General features: G+C 37.2%; 1 protein-coding gene across 2 annotated transcripts in view; it reads left to right on the plus strand.

Moving 5' to 3' along the window:
* TAF4B (TATA-box binding protein associated factor 4b) overlaps positions 1-25,030 on the plus strand; it is a 119,065-nt gene that overhangs the window by 66,345 nt on the left and 27,690 nt on the right. For both annotated transcript variants that reach the window (XM_024121028.2, XM_028480280.2), the window contains exons 12-13: positions 2,252-2,377; positions 8,101-8,157. In XM_024121028.2, the coding sequence (XP_023976796.1) occupies positions 2,252-2,377; positions 8,101-8,157 (183 nt within the window). The remainder of the gene's footprint in view (positions 1-2,251; positions 2,378-8,100; positions 8,158-25,030) is intronic.

The following is a 25,030-nucleotide window of genomic DNA, read 5'->3' on the forward strand; positions in this document are numbered from 1 at the left end:
TCTTGACACTGCCTATCCTGATTGATTTTCCCCTGTCTGCCTTTCCCCACACTTATTCCTTAATACAGCTAATGCCACTGTGTGAATTTGCAGATATAGAAAAGCAGCTACATGATCATCCTTCTTTAAACAGAAATAATAATCATTTAATTATATTTGGATCTAGTTCAAAATTATATACTTATTTTGTAGACTTTGATTGTAATAATCTTTGTGTCACAGATTGAGCCCTGTCCTTATATTTCAGTTCATCCCTGGTAGGATTTATTTTTATCTGTACAGTATGGGAAATTTTACTCCATGAATTTCACAAAAGTGAGCTACTTTTATTAAAAGCAAAATCCCACCATCTCTTTCCATTTGAAATCCCTCTACTTTTGATTATCTTTCACCTGGTTGACATAATTCTCTAATTAATCATAGTCCATAAACTGAGATTTAAGTAAAGAAGTAGAAAGTGACACACATGATACAAAGCTTTTGATCTTGCTGCTGGGTTTTTTCGCACTGAAGATATGTTAGAGTCTTCCGCATGCCAGTGGCTGTGGAGAAACTTCATGTTTTCCAGTTGAAAGGGGCTGTAGTACTTTCTTTAGATGGGATTCACTTGATGATGTTATTGTTTGCTCTGAGTCCTTATATTGTCACTGCTAAACCAGCTGGCTCTGTGGTGCAAGAAGACTTCAGTTAGACCAGCTGGGTAGACAGGAAGCATCATGATAAGATTGGGGTTACTGTTGTTTACTGTTGTTACTGGAAACTCAGTAGAAGTAGGGAAGACACTCAGTTGTTTAGGATCTGGAAGAGTAAAGGAAGGAAGCATTAAGCAAGAGGCAGTTGTACTGAGTTGGAAGAGAGAGAGGGAATCTTAGCATGGAAGTGAGATTGGGTTCAAATTTAGAAAGTCTGTGCCCCTTTTTAATTTAGCATTTGCTGTCCTTTTAAATTAAATCCTGTCAGTAAATTATCTCCAGGGTATATGAACACAAAAATGGTAAAAATGAAGTATTTAAGAAACCACTGGTTATTATGTTTATGCCTGTATGGTTGGCTTATAATGTATTCCATATTCTATCTTGTATTATTTAACTTTAAAAACATTTGAGAATTCTTTTTGTATTAAACACAAAGTAAAATAAGTAGCACTAATACATCCTTGTTCATTATTCTATGTAATACTCTTTTGATCTAGTTAAATACCAACAATAAAAATTTAATTTAAAAAGAATCTTGGGCATATGAAATCTTTCAGTCCCAGTTAATTAAATCAACCATAAGCATGGGATAAAACAAAGATGGGAATGGTGCTGTACCCAGATTTCCAAGCCACACACTGACCGTTGGACTAAATGTTTAAAAACATTCAGTTTTCCTATTTTATAGTCTCCCTCCTGTAGCTTGGATGTCTGAATTACTGAAATGAGTAGATGGCAGGAAGTCACCCCATCCCCAACAAGCATACATGTATTAAAGGAGGAGAGATAGGTGGTCATATCATATAAAATTACAAAATATTTAGATTGTAAAGCACTGTTTTACACTGTAGAATATCAGAATAAATGAAACAGTATAAATTTTATCATTTTATGGAACATTGAAGATGAATAATTATACTTCTCTGTTATGACTCTCATTTATACATTGTATACTTAATTTCTTTGACTATAGTTTCTGCCCAAGTCCATAGCTTAAGGAAATCCTTACAACAGGGTTTAGGATTTTAATGTTTGCCATTTTGTCTTATGTTGTATTTTGGTAGAAGTTGGCTTCACTTGGCATGGTTAGACCAATTCAACAATAGAAACAAGGGTGATAACTTTCATCTTAGGTATATTTTTCAGTGAGATGATTGTTTTTTATTTTTTGTCTTTCACAGGCATACGATTTAATTAATCATTAAGGTCTGAGATGGACGACAGTTTAAATAAAAAGATTTAGATTATAGGTAAATGGTGCACTCTCTTGCTTTCTACTTCCAGTTATTAGGATCTGCTTGGCTTAATTCCATTTTCCTCCCCTCTGGATGAAGCTTACTAGGAAAGCTCTTTGAAATTTCAATGCTTAATCACCTCTCAAATTTTAAGGATGATTAAAGTTCTTATTTTGTTGTTGTTTGCTTAACGGAAATAAACATATTACCTCCTGTAAATTTAGTTCCCTATGTTTGTGTTACTGTCTTTAGCTGATTTATAACAAGACCTAATGTAGAATGTGTTGCCTAGGATCATCATAAGACTTTTTTTCCCCCCAGGCAAGTGAAAATTACATCCTGTCTAATGACACCAGATCACAGCTCAAATTTCTTGAAAAGCTAGATCAACTGGAGAAGCAGAGAAAGGATGTAGAAGAAAGAGAAATGTTACTTAAAGCAGCCAAGGTAAGGTCCTGTGTGATTTATGAGTGAACATGGCCTGGCAAGGAGGTCAGAATTGGCTTTATCATTGGTTGACTATCTTGGTTTTGTTAGGCCTTTAGATTTCTCTGAAGGATTTCTTAAAATGAAATTACTAATAAATTCTCTCACAGCCACAGGATGGTGTGGTACAGTGGCTTTCAGTTAATTTAGTTTAATGAGACATAATCTTTTGTCTCCTCATTCTCAATTCCTGTGTGCCTAGCATCATACCACTCCCCCCTCCCCAAGTAAAAACATTTAAAAATTTTTCAAGGTCTTTTTAGGGACATGATTTAATATGTGCCAAGTTGAAGTTGAGAGAGGAAAATTTGGAAAGTGGACATGAATGTTATAGGTAAAAATTAGGAATAATTAGGATTATATGAAACAAAATAGAAGATGAGCAGGAATGGGTTAGAGAGATACTAAAAGAGAGAACAGGTAAGGCTATTATTCATTTTCTTTCTTCCTCCTTTAAGCATTTTCCTGGACCATTAGTGCCAGATGGAGTGAGAGCTAGTTCCATCATAGTTTGCGTTCTGTTGCTGCACATTTCTTTGTAGGCCTTGGGGAGCGGTCTTAAGGGTTGGATACTAGTGTTATTTTTTGTTTTAAATGCTTTAGTTTTGATTTCCAATGTTATTAGAATCCTCCCCTTTTAGAATATTTGTTCCTAGTCACATACTAATCACTTTTTTAAAAATTCATTTATTTTGAAATGATTTCATACTTACAGAAAAGTTGCCAGAACTATACATCTCCTTTTCAGTTGGGGCTCCCCATTTTTAACATTTTACTGCATTTCCTCCATCTCCATCATTTCTGTACACAGGTGCACACTCCTGTTATCATTATTCTCTTTCTTTTGTTCTTTTTTTCTTTGAATTCAGTGGTTTCTCGAACATTCACAAAGTTGTAGAACTGTTGTCTCTAATTAGTCCTTCTCTAAATCTTTTGAAAGCAGGTTTCAGACATGATGTCTCATCACTCCTAAACATTCTAGCATGTATTTGCGAAAGCAAGGCCATTCTCCTGTATAACCTTCCAAGTCAGGACGTGAATAACATGACACTATCATCTAATCCACAGACCCCATTCAGATTTAACCAGCTGTCTCAACCCTCTTTTTCCTTCATGTTCCATTTTCCCATTCAGGACTGTGTGTCTATTCAGTTGTCATCAGATTCCTTCAGTCAGATTTTCTCACTCTTTTTCTTTCATGTCTTTGACAAGTTTCAAGAGTACAAGCCTTACCTTCTGTAGGGTGACTCTCAACCTGGGTTCGTCTTATGTTTCCTTACAGCTTGACTTGGGTCATGCATTCTTGGTGGGAATGCATAGAAATGATGCTTCATTCTTCTCAGCTGATTCTATCAAAAGGCAACCTTGATCAGTTCTCTCCATTTTACAGTTGCCCTTTCCCCCTTTGTAATCAATTAGTTTTTTGTAGGAAAGTATTATAGCATTATACTAATATCCCATACCTCATCAAACTCCACAGAGCGACTTTAGCATCCATAGATGATACCTGTGAATCAGATACATCTGTGATGGCTGCCAAATGGTGATTCTTTATTCTCGTCATCTCTTCTATGTTTATTAGTACTCTACTTTGTGGAAGAGCTTTCCTCTCTCTCATTCATTCATTCATTCATACATTCATGCATTCATTTATATCAACATGCACTCATGGATTTCTGTTTGATGCAACAGGTTGTAACCCATTACTATCATTATTTATTTTGTTGCTGAAATTGCTCCTGAGTGGGAGACCCTTCCAGCTGGCACTTCTGTCCTTTAATCATGTTTCCATCATTCACTGAGCATGTCCTTACTTTCAGGCACAAGATTCTCCAGGCCCAGCTTTTATTCATCCTTTCCCAGCCCTGGAATCAGTCAGTTCTCCAAGGAACCGTATACTTTTTAGTTGAGGATGATATCCAGAAATCAAGATTAAAGCCTACAGTGTGCTCATTGCTAAGAGGGTATCATTACCTGTAGACCCTGTCAAATGGACAGATCTAGGAAACATGTACGGTATGTGATGTGTACACATATCTATATAAACACACAAACATAGATCTATAACTATTTTCCTGTGTGTGTACGTTATAAAACTATAAATTTATATGAATATCTCCGTGATATCTTAGGGTTCTTCCTAGCCTTAACCTTTCCACGTTTATAAGTACTTACTCTGAAGTCAGAAACTTGGCTCTCATTATCCTCGATATATTTACTTATGTTCTCAATTTACTTATTTGATCAATGTAACTAATCTCCCAAGCAACCATGCTGACTGACTCTTCTGTCTGCTACCACTGTTACCCCTGCCCTCATTTCATTGCCCATGTAATTGGCTGCTATGCCCACTGGCCCATGCCTTGGTGGGTCTTCCCCAGCCCTTTATCACCTGCATTCTTGACCTCTGGTCTACAACTTCATGTGCCAAGGTGCACCACAACCTTGTCACTGTGCAGCTTCTCACTGTCCCACAGTCTCAGTCCCCATTCTGACCCCTCTTGCACTGGGAAAGGCTGCTGGGACAGGAAGATGCTCTTTCTCGAGCCCTTGACTATTATAAGCAAGCACACAGCCAATGTAACGAAGTGGTTTATTGGTATTTTATTCCCAATTACTCTGCTGTAAACAAGGTTATAAACCTTTAAATACTTGTTTAGTTATTATCGGGTGTAGTATATTATATTATACTTGCTCTCACTTTCTCGTAGTTTTACCTTCTACTCTTACAGATTTTCTGACTCAGTAAATGACATCATTATTCACCCAGATGTTCAAGGCAAAAAAACCTAGGAGTCATCTTTAACTCCTTTTCCTCTTTTCTCTCCCTACATCCAGTTCACTTTCCTATTCAGTTCCCAAAATGTATCCACCACCTTCTCTTCATCACTGTTGTCATCACTCTGATCTGAGTCATGTTTCCCTTGGACCTTTATAATGTCTTCTAACTAATGTCCTTTTCCTTCTACAATCCATTTTTCATACTGTTGTCAGGATAATGTTTTCATAACAAATCATGTGTGTCTCTGTTGCTTAAAATCCTTCAGTGACTTCCTCTTGCCGTAAAATAGAATCCAAACTTACTACCAAATTTTTAAAGGCACCCACCTCTCTCTCTGAACTTGCCTCATGTCCCTCCCTTCTTCACTCATTCTGCTCCAGTCACAGTGACCTTTCTTTGTGCTCCGAGTTTGTAACCTAGACTACTAATGAAGCATCTAAAACTGAACACTGAGTTCCCTTTCCCCAAATCTGCTCTGGTCTTTACCTTCTCGGGAAGTTGGAATTTTCTATCCTTCCAGTTACTTAGGCCACAATCCTAGGCATCATTCTTGATTCCTTTCTTTACTTCACACCCTATAACCAATCCATCAATAAATCTGGTTGGCTCTACCCCCCAACATGTATTTCGATCTAGTTATTTATCATCATATTCTATGATGCTCGTTCAAGTTGCCCTCATCTTTTTCTCAGTCTTGTATTTACAGCAGTTGTTTTAGAACAGCTTCCTAATTGCTCTATGTGCCTGTGCCTCCAGTCTTGGATCCATACAGTGCATCGTGTATACGGCAGCCAGAGTGACCTTTAGAAAGTGTCCTGCCAGTGGCATCTCACACCTGTGCTCCAAACCCTCCAGTGGCTTTTTCTTACAACTAGAATCAAAGCCCAACTCCTTTTCATGACCTACAAGGCGGCACATTGTCTCCAGCCTTATCTCTCAACTTTTCTTTATGCTCCAACCACACCAGCCTTCTTTCTTTCCTCAAGTATGCCAACCATATTCCCATTTTTTGGCTTCTGCGGTGACTGCACCTTCTGCTTAAGAGTGTTCTTCCCCCAGATCTTTATGTGGCTGCCTCCTTCTTGTCATTCAGATCTCTACTCAGTTATCATTCCTCAGAGATATCTTCCATCCCGTTCTGGCTATAGAAGTATGCCCCTCTTTCTATCTCATTATCTACATTATCCTATTTATTTTATTTATAGTACTTACCACTATCAGTCATTGTTTTTTATTTTTCCCCATCATAAATGTTTTACATTTCACAACTGTGTTTAATTTCTATAAAATTGTTTTATTTTTCTCTTCTTAAAATGTAAGTTACTCGAAGGCAGAGACGTTGTCTTGTTACCTCATTTCTATATCTTCAAGGCCTAGAACAGTGGCACACAGAGTAGAATCTATACTATGGATAGTTAATAAATATTGGTTGACTGACAAAGACTTGATACCCAGATGTGCCCATTTTATACTGTGGCAAAAATTATATATACACACATATACATATACACATACATATACACACATATTTTTATGTGAATACACATATACTCATTCTCTCCTAACGTAAGTAGAATAACAAGGGAGTTTTCTTAGTTTGGGCTAGAGTGGTGTTGTTTTATTAGATTGGAGACAAAATTAAGAAAAAATGTATTAGCTTTGGGTAGAATCTTATGTAGGTATTTAATTAAGGTGTTTAAAATTAGAAGGCACTCAAATCTAAACAGTTTCTTCCTTGTGTTTTCCTTTAACAGAAGTACTGATAAGTCAGTAAAAACATTATCAGTTAAACTAAGTAAATAGGAAAATACTTTTTTTTTGGCAGTACGCGGGCCTCTCACTGTTGTGGCCTCTCCCGTTGCGGAGCACAGGCTCCGGATGCACAGGCTCAGCGGCCATGGCTCACGGGCCCAGCCGCTCCACAGCATGTAGGATCTTCCCGGACCAGGGCATGAACCCGTGTCCCCTGCATCGGCAGGCGGACTCCCAACCACTGCGCCACCAGGGAAGCCTGGAAAATACTTTTTGCTTTTATTTTGTTAGCTATCTTTAGTTAGCTGCTATTGAATGTTATGGAATATTCAGATTTATAAGGAGTTAGGTAACTTTATTAGAATAAGAAGAAGAATACACCTATCCGCAGCATATTTTTCAGTGGACAAATGTCTGTAGTGTCAGAAATATAGTTCTTTCCTTACCTTTGGTTCCATCATAGCATTACATGTAGAAGGTAGCTCTTTTCTTATAGCAGTCCTGTAAGATTATTCATTTTTTGAATGTTAAACTGAATCAGTGTGGAAAGTGACATTCAATAAACATTTATTGAACATTTTCTTGGGCACAGCATTCTGTTAAGTGCTATAGAGGACCCAAAGATGATAAGATACTCTAATGAAAACATTGGGATGTATTTCTTAATTTTTAAAAATTACACTTTTGAAGAGAGAGAAATTTGGTTCAAAGTTCATCACGTTCTTGTTTTTAATAGTCCTTGAAATACCATATTTTTTACCAAAGTGGCTTCACCTAAGGATTAGCCAATGTTGATTGTTTTCATTCATTTGAGCCAACCGTTATCCTTTTCTTTTCCTTCATCTCTACCATCCATTTTTCAGTTTTTAGTGTTCCAACAAGAACAACGTCATGCCTCAACTGGACCTGACTGACATTGTTAGCATCATTTTCTCTATAAGCTTCCTCCGGGCTAGAACTGCAGCAGCCAGCCCAGATGATGAGAGGGAGGGAGAGGTGGGAGGGAGAGCATGAGACTGGATTGAGGCATTTTCCCCTGGAGCTAAGGTTTTCAATCACAAGAGAAAATTGTCATTTATTAACTATTTAACGGCAACTATGGTGTTTAGATGCTAGTAATTTCTATTAAAATTTTCTTTTCCTTTGATAGAGTCGTTCCAATAAAGAAGATCCAGAACAGCTGAGACTAAAGCAGAAAGCCAAAGAGGTAGGACTTTCAAGTTACCATGCTTGTCTTTGTGTTTGAGGCGAGGTTGGCAGCTCTCTCCTGGCAATTAGGTCAGGGTTTATTTTGCTGTTGCATACCATTTGCCGAAGCCTTGGGGAAGGACAGGAACTGCTGAAGGCAAGGGCAGTACTTCAAATGAGGTCAATGAGTTATGTGCTCTCTTTTTAAAATTTATTTTCAAGGCTTAGGCCTGTCTAGAAATGGCTTTTTGTAAACTACAACAGCACACTTGGAGGAATATAATGTGGGATTAAAAAAAAGAAAGAAAGAAAAGAAACTTCTGAGATTTAGCATCTGGGACTGTACAATAGGCTACATTTTTCCAGGGTAATTGTTCGTTTTGTAAATCTGATACTGCTTATAATTCTTTGGCTGGGAGGTGGTACTGGGATTTAGTTTTAAATGGAAAACGCCTCTGGCTTTTAATTTTCTGGGCCCAGCAGTTTTCTGTTCTGGAATGGAGCCCTTGTTTCACACAGTTCATGTTTAGCTGCGGGGGTTTTAGTTTATAGCTTAGACTGGTTAAGCTTTTGCTCCCAGAGGCCTCTGCATAGCAACTGTAGAAATCAACAAATAAGTTCATTTATGTCTGCAGCCTCCTCTCAGTAGCTGACTTTTTACATTTCCCAATATCCATTTCCTGACTTTTCTAGCCCCAGAGAAAAAAGCTCCACTAATTGGAGCTTATTTTAATTGAGCCTTAATATTGGATCTCACTGGAGTTGCCCCCAGAGCTGCTGAGAACAGAAGGAAATGAAAGTACCTAAGGTTGAAGACGTGGTGTATGTATGGGTGTGTGTGTGAAATTTTTCACTTGACCTACAGATTCTTTTCCCTGCTGAATAAATCATCAAGCCTGTTCACATTTCTGATTAAGGATCTGACAGCAGACGATAATAAAGACAATTGAGGTGTGAGACGTGTGATATGGAGCTGAAGAAATTGGTTTCTATAGTTACTTGACTGATTTCATGCAATTTTTAAGGATCTTTGTGCTAAGTAAGAGTGATTTCCTGAGCAACCTTTTTCCTTAACTGTGCCTCTTGAACTATGAAATTTGTTGTTGCTTAACATTGCTGCACTCGGCTCCTAGGTGCCAGCAACAGCAGGTTATTTATGAATGTTTTAAAGGCCCTTATTGTTTGGATTAATGTAGGAGCTGAGGCAAGGCAAATGGAAATCTAGTAAGATTCTTACAATCAATGTGGTGTGTTTTCACTAAAATAGAAAAGGAAGAAAACATGAACTCTGGATGGAGGGGTTTCTGGATTGAGGTGAAGAGAACTGGGAAAGGAGAATATTAAAAAGGATTTGAAACCGAATCATTTTATCTCAACAACAAAAAATTTCTGTTACTCATTTCTTTCCAGAAAATTTATCTAAAAATATTATCTAAAAAAGTTAACATGAGAACTGTACCTATAATCTTACAACAAGCCTGGCTTGATGATAGATTGATTGGTTGCTTTGAATCATGAGTGTCCCTCTTTGTTTTCATTTAGGACTGATAGATGCTTATCTTACTTCTAATCCCACCCACTTTTTGGAAAATAAATATCAGAAAACTTACCGCTTTATCCTTAAAGGTCTTATCCTGTCTGTTCTTCTTTCATATACCTTCACAAACATCTGGATCATAGATTAATTTTTCCTTCAGGTTTGTATGGAATGCTTTTGTTTGCTTTCTTTTAATTGTGTTTTTTATTCCCTGAAGGATGAATGGGTGGACAGGATTTTTTGAAGAAAAGTTGTAAGAGCAAATGTGAAAAGAAAAAAAAAAAACCTCTCAATGAGAGCAGGTGTGCTGTAAGCAAACCTGTTTTTTTTTCCCCCCACTGTTTTTGCACTCCATTTATTTATTTTTCCTAGCAAGATTAAAAAGACTATATATTTTCCTTCCAAAATATTTCAAAAGTTTTCTGGTTGCTTCCTATTCTAAATCATCTTTGATTTTAAAAAGAATCAAATACATTGGCCCAGTTCCAAGAACAGAGCCACACTGTATTAGTTGCAAATGTTGGATGAAAGTAAAATATTGTCATTTTTGTCATCCCCATGCCCCCTAGAGTTCTTAATAACTTTAATATTCTAAGGGGCTCTAATTTAGAATCAAACACACCATATTTTGTTTGGTTGTAAAATCATTGACCCTATCTTTATATAGAGTTGAATTATTGTCTTATATGGTAATTTGTAAGGTTATCATTTGGGATATACTAATTGTTATCACACTGCTATAAACTATAAAGCTTTGGTTTGTGATTTTTTGGTATTTGGCTGTTTAGGAAGTTTTCTTTGTCCAATTGTGAAAATTAGTACAGATTCTTTACCGTTGCTCAATATAAAACTGCTTTGCTTTCCTTTTTCCGGTAACTACCTACCTACCAAGCTGGGCATAGGAAACAGATTAATGACAGTGTCTTACAAATATAGAACTCCAAAGAACTGTTTAGAGAAGTTGTAGGCTTTATTGATCCTGAGGAATGTTTCAGCAGTGATGTTTGTCATATAAATATTAAATCACAACTTGAATCCCCTTCATACATAGTCTTATAATCCATGGTTGCTTTCAACGGTTAAGGACTAGAGTTTTTATCTTGGTCATTTCTCCCATGGGTTTTCTTCTCTCTAATACAGTTTTAGAGTCTATGCATTTCTTCTTTGCATTCTGGTGTAAAGACAAACTGTTAAATTGAGCAGGTTTTTATAAAGATGTCTCATTTCTTTTCATCCTTCCTATTGACTTCTCCCAATTTTGTCATTCTCATTTGGCACTTAAAAAAGTAGGCTGCCTTTGGGTTTGCCTCCAGCCTAGTCTGAATCCGTTGAAGCAGCTCCTGCTACATACTATTCTTATTGATCTGACAGGTTATCCATCTATTTGAAAACCTTGTTGTCTGGCTAAAATGTCTGTGGATATCAAATATTTTAGTTCCAACTTTGGGGCCATCTTTTTCCTGTTTTCTATCTTTGCCTTTAAAAAAAGTCATAAGTGTTCTCGCTCTCTGTATTGTAAGTTTATATTTTAAATATGGACACTTTTAAATTGTGATGGCTTTTTTCCCCTAGATACTTTTACTGAAATGTAAGTACTGACATTCTTCCATTTCACCATCAATGTGTGAAAGGTTTTAAATAGATTACTAATTGCCAAATTCTAGCTTCAAACAAGCAGGCACGTTTTTGTTTAATGCATCTGCAGACTTGTCTGAAATGTGTGCTGTGTGTCCTAGATTACCATCTAGCCTTCAATGTTTTCCTTTCTTACCACATCATCCAGAGTTCTGCAGAGCAAACCATCTGACCTTGGAGTTCAAACATCCTGATTCCTTAAACATTTGTTATATATATCGTGACCCTTATTTCCTTTGAATATCTTCTTTCTCCTTTGGGAAATGTGAGTTTAGTACATCTGTGCAGAGTGAGACAAAGAATTGATTTACTTTCTTTTTAACAATTCCTAGCATCCCCACTTTCATTTGTTATCAGACATTAGAAGAAAGAAAAAGGATTGCATGACATGTACCTGCTGGCACATTAGTTTCACAGTGCATCCTGTAGAAACTGGGCAAAAATAAGTATTAAATAATTAAAATGCATAACAGATTAGAAAACTTGTACCCTGAAGGACTTTGGATTTTTGTTTATAGAAAATATAGGATATAAAAACTATAAGTAATACAATTCTCCATGAAGCATTATTGTACAATAAATAAAATACTGACTCATAAGGCTCATTACTGATTAGAAGTTATATTATTTAGGTACAAGAAGGGCAAGGGATTTTTTTAAATGAAATTTTAAAAGATATGGAGTCAGTGAAATATGATAGTTAAAGCTAACTATTAAATTTATAGCAACTTGTATTTAAACTTTATGCTAGTTCTGCATGAGTCAAAACTCATGGAACCCTGAACAGGGAAAAATGAAATTTGTCATTAAAAGTGCAATCAAATTAATGTAGTATGGAGAAGATGTTCTTAAAATGGCAAGTTATAAAGAGCTTGTATACATAGCAGAGAAACAAATGCAATGTTTTCAAAGCATTGATAGTCTAAGATAGTAGTTCTCAAACTTTGGTATGCATAAGAATTATCTGGAGGGCTTGTTAAAACACAGATTCCTGGGTACCACCCCAGGAATCTATGACACAGTAGGCCTGGGTGAAGCCTGAGAATTTGCATTTCCAACAGATTTTCGGTGATTTTTCTATTGCTGTCGCTGTTCTGGAGATCACACTTAGAATCTAGGAGGGGAAAGAAGGGGGCCTTTAAAATCTATCACTTTTGTTTTCCCATTGACTAAGTGGTCATAGAAAGTTAAATAAAATACTGTGGTTTGGGAATCTGAGAATTGGCATCTTGAACTGGCATAGTTCAGTTACCATCCAATTACCATTCACTAGTTTATCTCTTTGGAAGCAGGAAAGCTACACTAGGTTTTTTAATGGATATTTTCTCAAGAGACCTTTATTGGTTGTATTTCTTGATTGGTGAACCTTACAAAGAAAATATAACATTTTATTTAGAGCTTCAGAAGGTTGTACTCATTCTTTAATTTTGATGTATAGGATCTGTGTGTCTTGAGATATGTATTATCCTTTTGATAGAAAAGGTGTGTATTATAGAGGAAATAGCATTGAAGTAGAAGTCAGGAGTCGTGGATGCTAGATTCAGCCTGCCATTATCTAGATTTCACTTTGGGAAAGTTACTTGACCCCTTTGAACTTACCCATTTCCTTGTATTTAAAATGAATGTAACAATACATGCTCTGCTTGTATTACAGAGCTGTCATAATTTAGGGAAAGGTGAAGTATTAGAGGGAAAACCAGTAGCTTAAAACCATTAGCTAAGATACATTTAAGAAAGATGCCATCAAGCTCTTAAATATAATAATCTTGAGATTGCCCATGGGTATGTCCGTTTCCAAAAACTAATATGTCAGTTTTTTGTTTTTTTGGTTTCTTTTTTTCCTTCCAGAGGAATGAAAAGAAGTTTGGGAATTAAAAAAAGGATATAAGAGTAAGAACTGGAAAAAAATTATATAATCTAATAAGAATACAGCATATTATATTTCTTTTTAATAATACACAAATCAAGTATTATGTTTGCATGTAAGGGGAAAAGTGTTCAGTTGAGATTATGTGGATTATACTATTTTCCTGAAAGGTGGAGATGGATTAGAAGGGCTGACCAGCAGGTATACATTTCAAATTCCAAGTATCTCAGGTGGCAACAAGGATTTACTGTATAACACTGGGAACAATATTCAATATCTTGTAATAACCTATGATGGAACATAATCTGAAAATATATATATATATATATATATGAACCACTTTGCTGTACACCTGAAACTAACAGCTGATCTCCCTGTGCTATGTGGCTGCTTCCCACTAGCTATCTGTTTTACATTTGGTAGTGTATATATGTCCATGCCACTCTCTCACTTCGTCCCAGCTTACCCTTCCCCCTCCCCTTGTCCTCAAGTCCATTTTCTATGTCTGCGTCTTTATTCCTGTCCTTCCCGTAGGTTCGTCAGAACCTTTTTCTTTTTTTTAGATTCCATGTATATGTGTTAGCATATGGTATTTGTTTTTCTCTTTCTGACTTACTTCACTCTGTATGACAGTCTCTTGGTCCATTCACCTCGCTACAAATAACTCAACTTCGTTTCTTTTTACAGCTGAGTAATATTCCATTGTATATATGTGCCACATCTTCTTTGTCCATTCATCTTTCGATGGACACTTAGGTTGTTTCCATGTCCTGGCTATTATAAATAGAGCTGCAATGAACACTGTAACACAGTATTTTAAATCAACTATACTTCAATTTAAAAAAATTATCAATGGAGGAAAAAACTTCAAGCCAAGTATCTCTGGTGTTCTGGACAGTGTCCTGATATCATTAGCCTTAATGGTTGGGAGAAAAATTAATCAGACCCTGTGACTGTTTGATTTGGTAGAATGCCTGCTTAATAATTGTCTTTAAGGGTTTAAAAGGGATTCTATGTTTGAATTGTGGTATCCTTGAATTTATGTGAGGTGGGGAGATGATGTTTTTTGGAACTTGTTCTAAAACTGTTTTCCTTTGGTTTAAGATTATGTTAACTGTAACTATGAAATCTAAGCAGGACATTCTTTTTTTTAATTAATTTATTTATTTTTGGCTGTGTTGGGTCTTCGTTGCTGCGCGCAGGCTTTCTCTAGTTGCAGCGAGCAGGGGCTACTCTTTGTTGTGGTGCACATGCTTCTCATTGTGGTGGCTTCTCGTTGTGGAGCATGGGCTCTAGGAGCGCGGGCTTCAGTAGTGTGGCACAAGGGCTCAGTAGTTGTGGCTCGTGGGCTCTAGAGCTCAGGCTCATTAACTTACCTCTCAGTTCCTTCCTTTGCTTTGTACCTTTATACTTTCTGAAAGTATGTAGCAAATTTGGACTGAAGGTGACACTGCTTCATATTTTTGGATCATTTGTTATGAAGGACAGCTCTGCTGTCATCTTTTGTACTCTCTGTGCCTGCATTTTCCCCCTATATCTTGCCTTCCTTGAGCATGAAAAAGAAACTCATTTTTGGATTTCCCATTATGTCAGTGTCATAATTATCTAGATAATTTAGCCCTTTCTGTTAAATATGTCCCTATATTTGTTGAGGGAGTTGGCTGTAGGACACTAGCCTATTCATTCTTCATGTAACTCCTCTGATTCTGCCTAATAAGCTTTTGGTTTCTGTTTTCATTAATTTTCATTTTTTCTATATCTTTTGTTTTTTTAAAAAATTATGTCCTTAGCATCAAGAAGTACCTCTACTGAGTTTTACCTCTGAGAGCTTGTGTGATTTTTTTAAGGTAATCTATTAATGTGGTTTGGTTCTTGATTAAAGTCAATACTACCATAGTTATACTTTTAAGGAACAGAGACAAGTACTAAACACCAGAGATAAAATAATTTTCAACCATGATTGCTCTGTTGCTCTCTAGGGCACTGACTTGAATTTTAGGGGACCTCTACTTGATATCAGAGAGACTATGATAAGGGAGATAAAGACTTCTGCCTTTTTCATTAGCCATTAAGGAAGGAATGAGGCTGCCCTTAAAAGAAAACCTGCCAAGCCTGTTAGGTCTTTTTGGACCAAGTTGAGAAAGTTTGCTGGTATAGGTGAGCAAGCAGCCTTAAGTTTTATGAAGTAAAAGCTAGTAGGAATATAATATAACAGAAGGCTGCTGTCAGAATTCTGATTAAACTAGCTTTTAATGGTTTCAGTTAAGATGGAGTAAAAACATTCCATACTGTTTCTGCCACTGAACACAGCTATAAAACCTGGACAGAATGCATGGAGCAGCTAATTGAAGGGTTTGAAAAGTAAATAGTAGGCAAATTGGGGAAGAAGGTGAGAATTCAAACTGACTTCTGAACCAGCAGTGAGGTTGCCATCTCACTTTAACCCCACTCCCCACCCCCACTTTTTCTTGCTGCTTGACCCTAGGCATGGACGTAGTCATAGAACTATGTGGCAAAGAGGAGTAACTAAAGCCCCAGCTTTCTGGCTAGAGGGCCAAAAAGAGGAGCCCCAGGGAACCAGAAATTACTGGGAAGATGGTTGAAAGGGAGGAGCTCAGGAAAGCAACCCCATATTACTATGTTTAATTCTTATCACCACTCTTGAGCTACAGATTTGTTATATGTGACTCTGATCTAATCAGCATACTAATGAACACTACAGACCAATATGCTTCATGAACATAGATGTAAACATCTTCACCAAAATATTAGCAAATCAAATCCAGTGATATATAAAAATAATAATATATCTTGACCAAGTAGAGTTTACCACAGGGATGCAAAGCTGGTTCAATATTCAAAAATTAATCAGTAAAATCTAACATATTAGTAGTCTATGAAAGAAAAACCATGTGACTATATCAATTGATGTAGAACTACATTTGGCAGATTTCAACATCCATTAATAATAAAACTCTCAGCAATCTTGGAATAGAAGGGACTTTCTCAGTCTGATAAAGGGCAGCTGTTAAAACCCTACCACTAAAAATCATTCTTAATGGTGAAAAGTCTGAATGCTTTCTTCCAAAGATTAGGAAAAAGGCAAGGATGTCTGCTTTCTTCACTACTATTCAACATAATATTGTTGGTACAATAAGTCAAGAAAAAGAAAAGATGTAGAGAAAAATTAGTTTGTTCTTTCATTCTCTTAACTGTGTCCTTTACAGAGCAAAAGTTTAATTTTTATGAAGTCAGATTTGTCAATTTAAAAAAAAATAGACCTGCCTTTGGCTGTCATGTCTAAGAATTCTTTTCTGGGTCCCAAGTCACAAAGATTTTTCCTTAAGCTTTTTGCTAGAAGTTTTTAGTTGACATTTTGAGTTAATTTTTTATAAGGTGTGAGGTTCAAGATTCATTTTTTTGCATGTGAATGTTCAATTGCCCCATTTGTTGAAATGACTGTGCTTTCTCAATTGAATTGTTTTCCACCCTGGTCAAAAATAAATTGGCCATATTTATGTGGATCTATTTCTCGATTCTCTATTCTGTTTCATTAAACTATGTGTCGATTCCTTTGTCAATAACACATAATTTTGATTACTGTAGCCTTATATAAATAATTCTTAAAACTGCATGGTGTAATTCTTTCCATTTTGTTCCCTTTTTCTCCCCAAAATTGATTTAACTTTTCTAGTTTCTTTGGTTTCCAAATAAGTTTTACAATCACCTTATCCATATCCACAAAAAATTTTTATTGGAATCATGTTAAATCTGTAGATCAATTTGGAGAGAATTGAAATCTTTACTATGTTGAATCTTACAATCCATGAATGCAGCATGTCTCTCCATTTATCTGTATTTTCCTTTATTTCTTTCATCTGCGTCTTGTGGTTTACAGCATACAGATACCTGTACATGTTATATTCATACCTAAGTATTTCATTTTGGGGAAAGCTATTATAAGTGGGATTTTTAAAAATTTAAGTTTCAGACTTTACCTTAATGATATTTAGAAATATGATTATTTTCTGTATTGACCTTGAGTCTTGTTGCCTTACTAAACTCATTCATTAGTCCTAGGAGGCTTTGGGGGTTTTTTTTTTTTGTATCTACCTTGAGGTTTTCTGTGTAGATAAGCATGTCACTTGCAATCCCGTTTCCACAGAAAACGTGTAATTCAATGGCTGTTTTTACTGAACTGAGCTTGCATGTCATTTTCACCCACTGTGTATGCCAAGTCCACATTAATGCCCAGAACATTCTCCTGTTCCAGTTAAAAGTGCGTGGTTTTTCAGAGACCTTCAAGATGGCAGAAGAGTAAGACATGGAGATCACCTTCCTCCCCACAAATACATCAGAAATACATCTACATGTGGAACAACTCCTACAGAACACCTACTGAACACTGGCAGAAGTCCTCAGACCTCCCAAACGGCAAAAAACTCCCCATGTACCTGCGTAGGGCAAAAGAAAAAAGAAAAAACAGAGACAAAAGAATAGGGACAGGACCTGCACCTCTGGGAGGGAGCTGTGAAGGAGGACAAGCTTCCACACACTAGGAAGCACCTTCACTGGTGGAGACAGAGGGTGGGCGGGGGGGGAAGCTTCAGAGCTACGGAGGAGAGCACAGCAACAGGGGTGCAGAGAGCAAAGCGGAGAGATTCACACACAGAGGATTGGTGCCGGCCAGCACTCACCAGCCTGAGGGGCTTGTCCACTCACCCGCTGGGGCGGGCAGGGGCTGGGAGCTGAGGCTATGGCTTCAGAGGTCAGATCCCAGGGAGAGGACTGGGGTTGGCTGCGTGAAGACAGCCTGAAGGGGGCTAGTGTGCCACAGCTAGCCGGGGGGGAGTCCGGGAAAAACTCTGGACCTGCCAAAGAGGCAAAAGACCATTGTTTAGGGGTGCGTGACGAGAGGAGATTCAGAGCACCGCCTAAATGAGCTCCAGAGACGGGCGCGAGCCACGGCTATCAGCGCAAACACCAGAGACGGTCATGAAAGGCTAAGGCTGCTGCTGCAGCCACCAAGAAGCCTGTGTGCAAGCACGGGTCACTGTCCACACTTGCCCTCCCAGGAAGCTGTGCAGCCCGCCACTGCCAGGGTCCCATGATCCAGAGACAACTTCTCCAGGAGAACACACGGTGCACCTCAGGCTGTTGCAACGTCCAGGCTCTCCCTGCATTCCGCACCCCTCCCTCCCCCCGGCCTGAGTGAGCCAGAGCCCCCTAATCAGCCACTCCTTTAACCCCATCCTGTCTGAACGGAAACAGACGCCTTCAGGCAACTTGCACGCAGAGGCGGGGCCAAATCCAAAGCTGAACCCGAGGAGCTGTGCAAACAAAGAAGAGAAAGGGAAATCTCTCCCAGCAACCTCAGGAGCAGCGGATTAAATCTCCACAATCAACTTGATGTACCCTGCATCTGTGGGATACCTGAATAGACAACAAATCATCCCAGAATTGAGGCGGTGGACTTTGGGAGCAATGAAACATATATTTTTTTCCTTTTTCTCTTTTTGTGAGTGTGTATGTGTATGCTTCTTTGTATGATTTTGTCTGTATAGCTTTGCTTTTACCATTTGTCCTAGGGTTCTGTCTGTCCGTTTTTTTCTTTTCTTTCCTTTTTTTAAATTACGTTTTAATAATTTTTTTATTTTAACAACTTTATTTTATTTTATTGTTTCTTTCTTTCTTTTTTCTCCCTTTTCTTTTGAGCCATGTGGCTGACAATGTCTTTGTGCTGCAGCCGGGTGTCAGGCCTGTGCCTCTGAGGTGGGAGAGCCAAGTTCAGGACATTGGTCCACCAGAGACCTCCCAGCTCCACATAATATCAAACAGCAAAAGCTCTCTAAGAGCTCTCCATCTCAACGCTAAGACCCAGCTCCACTCAATGACCAAAAAGCTACAGTGCTGGACATGCTATGCCAAACAACTAGCAAGACAGGAACTCAACCCCACCCATTAGCAGAGAGGCTGCCTAAAATCATAATAAGGTCACAGCCCAAAACACACCACCGGATGCAGACCTGCCCACTAGAAAGACAAGATCCAGCCTCATCCACCAGAACACAGGCACCAGTCCCCTCCAGCAGGGAGCCTACACAACCCAATGAACCAAACTTACCCACCGGGGGCAGACACCAAAAACAACGGGAACTACAAACCTGCAGCCTGTGAAAAGGAGACCCCAAAGAAATAGAATGGAGGAAATACAAGAAACGTTTAACAAGGACCTAGAAGAACTAAAGAGCAAACAAACAATGATGAACAACACAATAAATGAAATTTAAATTCTCTAGAAGGGATCAATAGCAGAATAACTGAGGCAGAAGAACTGATAAGTGACCTGCAAGATTAAATAGTGGAAAAAATTACTGCAGAGCAGAATAAAGAAAAAAGAATTGAGGACAGTCTCAGAAACCTCTGGGAAAACATTAAATGCACCAACATTCAAATTATTCGGGTCCCAGAAGAAGAAGAGAAAAAGAAAGGGACTAAGAAAATACTTGAAGAGATTATAGTTGAAAACTTCCCTAATATGGGAAAGGAAATAGCCACCCATGTCCAGAAAGCGCAGAGAGTCCCATACAGGATAAATCCAAAGAGAAACATCCCAAAACACATATTAATGAAACTATCAAAAATTAAATACAAAGAAAAAATATTAAAAATATCAAGGGAAAAACAACAAACAATATACAAGGGAATTCCCATAAGGTTAACATCTGATCTTTCAGCAGAAACTCTGCAAGCCAGAAGGGAGTGGCAGGGCATATTTAAAGTGATGAAAGGTAAAAACCTACAACCAACAGTACTCTACCCAGCAAGGATCTCATTCAGATTCAACGGAGAAATTAAAACCTTTACAGACAAGCAAAAGCTAAGAGAATTCAGCACCACCAAGCCAGCTTTACAACAAATGCTAAAGGAACTTCTCTAGGCAGGAAACACAAGAGAAGGAAAAGACCTACAATAACAAACCCTAAACAAGTAAGAAAATTGTAATAGGAACATACATATCGATAATTACCTTAAATGTAAATGGATTAAATGCTCCAACCAAAAGACATAGACTGACTGAATGGATACAAAAACAAGACCCATATGTAAATATGCTGTCTACAAGAGACCCACTTCAGACCTAGGGACACATACAGACTGAAAGTGAGGGATGAAAAAAAGACACTCCATGCAAATGGAAATCAAAAGAAAGCTGAAGTAGCAATTCTCATATCAGACAAAATGGACTTTAAAATAAAGACTATTACAAGAGACAAAGAAGGGCACTACATAATGATCAAGGGATCCATCCAAGAAGAAGATATAACAGTTGTAAATATTTATGCACCCAACATAGGAGCACCTTAATACATAAGGCAAATGCTAACAGCCATGAAAGGGGAAATCAACAGTAACAGAATCATAGTAGGGGACCTTAACACCCCACTTTCACCAATGAACAGATCGTCTAAAATGAAAATAAATATGGTAACACAAGATTTAAATGATACATTAAACAAGATGGATGTAATTTATATTTATAGAACATTCCATCCAAAAACAACAGAATACACTTTCTTCTCAAGTGCTCATGGAACATTCTCCAGGACAGATCATATCTCGTGTTACAAATCAAGCCTTGGTAAATTTAAGAAAATTGAAAGCATATCAAATATCTTTTCCGACCACAATGCTATGAGACTAGATATCAATTACAGGAAAAAATCTGTAAAAAATACAAACACATGGAGGCTAAACAGTACACTACTTAATAACTAAGAGATCATTGAAGAAATCAAAGAGGAAATCAAAACATACCTAAAAAACAAATGACAATGAAAACACAATGACCCAAAACCTATAGGATGCAGCAAAAGTAGTTCTAAGAGGGAAGTTTATAGCAATACAATCCTACCTCAAGAAACAAGAAACATCTCAAATAAACAACCTAACCTTACACCTAAAGCAATTAGAGAAAGTAAAACAAAAAAAACCCCCAAAGTTAGCAGAAGGAAAGAAATCGTAAAGATCAGAGCAGAAATAAATGAAAAAGAAATGAAGGAAACAATAGCAGAGATCAGTAAAACTAAAAGCTGATTCTTTGAGAAGATAAACAAAATTGATAAACCATTAGCCAGACTCATCAAGAAAAACAGGGAGAAGACCCAAATCAATAGAATTAGAAATGAAAAAGGAGAAGTAACAACTTACACTGAAGAAATCCAAAGCATCCTAAGAGGCTGCTACAAGCAACTATATGTCAATAAAATGGACAACCTGGAAGAATGGACAAATTCTTAGAAAACCACAACCTTCCAAGACTGAACCAGGAAGAAATAGAAAATGTAAACAGGCCAATCACAAGCACTGAAATTGAGACTGTGATTAAAAATCTTACAACAAACAAAAGCCCAGGACCAAATGGCTTCACAGGCAAATTCTATCAAGCACTTAGAGAAGAGCTAACACCTGTCCTTCTCAAACTATTCCAAAATATAGCAGAGGGAGGAACACTCCCAAACTCATTCTACGAGGCCACCATCACCCTGATACCAAAACCAGGCAAAGATGTCACAAAGAAAGAAAACTTCAGGCCAGTATCACTGATGAACATAGATGCAAAAAAATCCTCAACAAGATAGTAGCAAACAGCATCCAACAGCACATTAAAAGGATCATACACCATGATCAAGTGTGGTTTATCCCAGGGATGCAAGGATTCCTCAGTATACACAAATGAATGAATGTGATACACCAGATTAACAAACTGAAGGATAAAAACCATATGATCATCTCAATAGATGCAGAAAAAGCTTTTGACAAAATTCACCATCCGTTTATGATAAAAACCCACGAGAAAGTAGGCATACAGGGAACTTACCTCAACATAATAAAGGATATATATGACAAACCCACAGCCAACATCATTCTTAATGGTGAAAAACTGAAACCGTTTCCACTAAGATCAGGAACAAGACAAGGTTGCCCACACTCACCACTGTTATTCAACATAGTTTTGGAAGCTTTAGCCACAGCCCCCAGAGAAGGAAAAGAAATAAAAGGAATCCAAATCAGAAAAGAAAAAGTAAAGCTGTTGCTGTCTGCAGATAACATGATACTATACATAACGAATCCTAAAGATGCTACCAGAAAATTACTAGACCAAATCAATGAATTTGGTAGAATAGCAGGATACAAAATTAATGCACAGAAATCTCTTGCATTCCTATACACTAATGATGAAAAATCTGAAAGGGAAGTTAAGGAAACACTCCCATTTACCGTTGCAACAAAAAGAATAAAATACCTAGGAATAAACCTACCTAAGGAGACAAAAGACCTGTACTCAGGAAACTGTAAGACACGGATGAAAGAAATTAAATATGATGCAAATAGATGGAGAGATATACCATGTTCTTGGATTGGAAGAATCAATATTGTGAAAATGACCCTACTACCCAAAGCAATCTACAGATTCAACGCAATCCCTATCAAACTACCAATGGCATTTTTCACAGAACTAGAAGAAAAAATTTCACAATTTGTATGGAAACACAAAAGATCCCGAATAGCCAAAGCAATCTTGAGAAAGAAAAAAGTAGTTGGAAGAATCAGGCTCCCTGACTTCAGAGTATACTATAAAGCTACAGTAATCAAGACAATATTGTACTGGCACAAAAACAGAAATATAGATCAGTGGAACAGGATAGAAAGCCCAAAGATAAACCCGTGCACACATGGCCACCTTCTTTTTTTTTTTTTTGGAGTTTTTGAATTTTATTTATCTTTTTATACAGCAGGTTCTTATTAGTTATCCATATTATACATAGTAGTGTATATATGTCAGTCCCAATCTCCCAATTCATCACACCACAACCCCCACCCCCCATCTCTTTCCCCACTTGGTGTCCATGCGTTTTTTCTCTACTTCTCTGTCTCAATTTCTGCTCTAGAAACCGGTTCATCTGTACCATTTTCTAGGTTCCACATATATGCGTTAATATACGATATTTGTTTTTCTCATTCTGACTTACTTCACTCTGTATGACAGTCTCTAGATGCGCCCATTCTAACTGGTGTGAGGTGATATCTCATTGTAGTTTTGATTTGCATTTCCCTAATAATTAATGATGACGAGCAGCTTTTCATGTGCTTCTTGGCCATCTGTATGTCTTCTTTGGAGAAATGTCTGTTTAGGTCTTCTGCCCATTTTTGGATTGGGTGGGGGTTTTTTAAATATTGAGCTACATGAGCTGTTTATATGTTTTGGAGATTAATTCTTTGCTCATTTATTCGTTTGCAAATATTTTCTCCCATTCTGAGGGTTGTCTTTTTGTCTTGTTTGTAGTTTCCTTTGCTTTGCAAAAGCTTTTAAGTTTCATTAGGTCCTATTTGTTTACTTTTGTTTTTATTTCCATTACTCTAGGAGGTGCATCAAAAAAGATTCTCCTGTGATTTATGTCAAAGAATGTTCTTCCTCTGTTTTCCTTTAAGAGTTTTATAGTGTCCGGTCTTACATTTAGGTCTCTAATCCATTTTGAGTTTATTTTTGTGTATGGTGTTAGGGAGTGTTCTAATTTCATTCTTTTACATGTAGCTGTCCAGTTTTCCCAGCACCACTTATTGAAGAGACTGTCTTTTCTCCATTGTATATCCTTGCCTCCTTTGTAATAGATTAGTTGACAATAGGTGCGTGGGTTTATTAGGTAGGTTTATTCCTAGGTATTTTATTCTTTTTGTTGCAATGGTAAATGGGAGTGTTTCCTTAATTTCTCTTTCAGATTTTTCATCATTAGTGTATAGGAATGCAAGAGATTTCTGTGCATTAATTTTGTATCCTGCAACTTTACCAGATTCATTGATTAGCTCTAGTAGTTTTCTGGTGGCATCTTTAGGATTCTCTATGTATAGTATCATGTCATCTGCAAACAATGACAGTTTTACTTCTTCTTTTCCAATATGGATTCCTTTTATTTCTTTTTCTTCTCTGATTGCCGTGGCTAGGAGTTCCAAAACTATGTGGAATAATAGTGGTGAGAGTTGACCTTTTTCTGCATCTATTGAGATGATCATATGGTTTTACTTCTTCAATTTGTTAATATGATGTATCACAGTGACTGATTTGTGTATATTGAAGAATCCTTGCATCCCTGGGGTAAATCCCAGTTGATCATGGGGTATGATCCTTTTAATGTGTTGTTGAATTCTGTTTGCTAGTATTTTGTTGAGGATTTTTGCATCTATGTTCATCAGTGATATTGGCCTGAAGTTTTCTTTCTTTGTGACATCTTTGTCTGATTTTGGTATCAGGGTGATGGTGGCCTCATAGAATGAGTATGGGCTTTTCCTTCCTCTGCAGTTTTTTGGAAGAGTTTTAGAAGGGTGGGTGTTAGCTCTTCTCTAAATGTTTGATAGAATTCACCTATGAAGTCATCTGGTCCTGGACTTTTGTTTGTCGGAAGATTTTTAACCACAGTTTCAATTTCATTACCTGTGATTGGTCTGTTCATATTTTCTATTTCTTCTTGGTTCAGTCTTGGAAGGTTATACCTTTCTAACAATTTGTCCATTTCTTCCAGGTTGTCCATTTTATTGGCATAGAGTTGCTTGTATTAGCCTCTTCGGATGCTTTGTATTTTACGGTGCCTGTTTTAACTTTTCCTTTTTCATTTCTAATTATATTGATTTCAGTCCTCTCCCTGTTTTTCTTGATGAGTCTGGCTAATGGTTTATCAATTTTGTTTATCTTCTCAAAGAACCAGCTTTTAGTTTTATTGATCTTTGCTATTGTTTCCTTCATTTCTTTTTCATTTATTTCTGATCTGATCTTTATGATTTCTTTCCTTCTGCTAA

Source organism: Physeter macrocephalus, chromosome 19 (assembly GCF_002837175.3).
Source record: "Physeter macrocephalus isolate SW-GA chromosome 19, ASM283717v5, whole genome shotgun sequence".
Taxonomy (NCBI): domain Eukaryota; kingdom Metazoa; phylum Chordata; class Mammalia; order Artiodactyla; family Physeteridae; genus Physeter; species Physeter macrocephalus.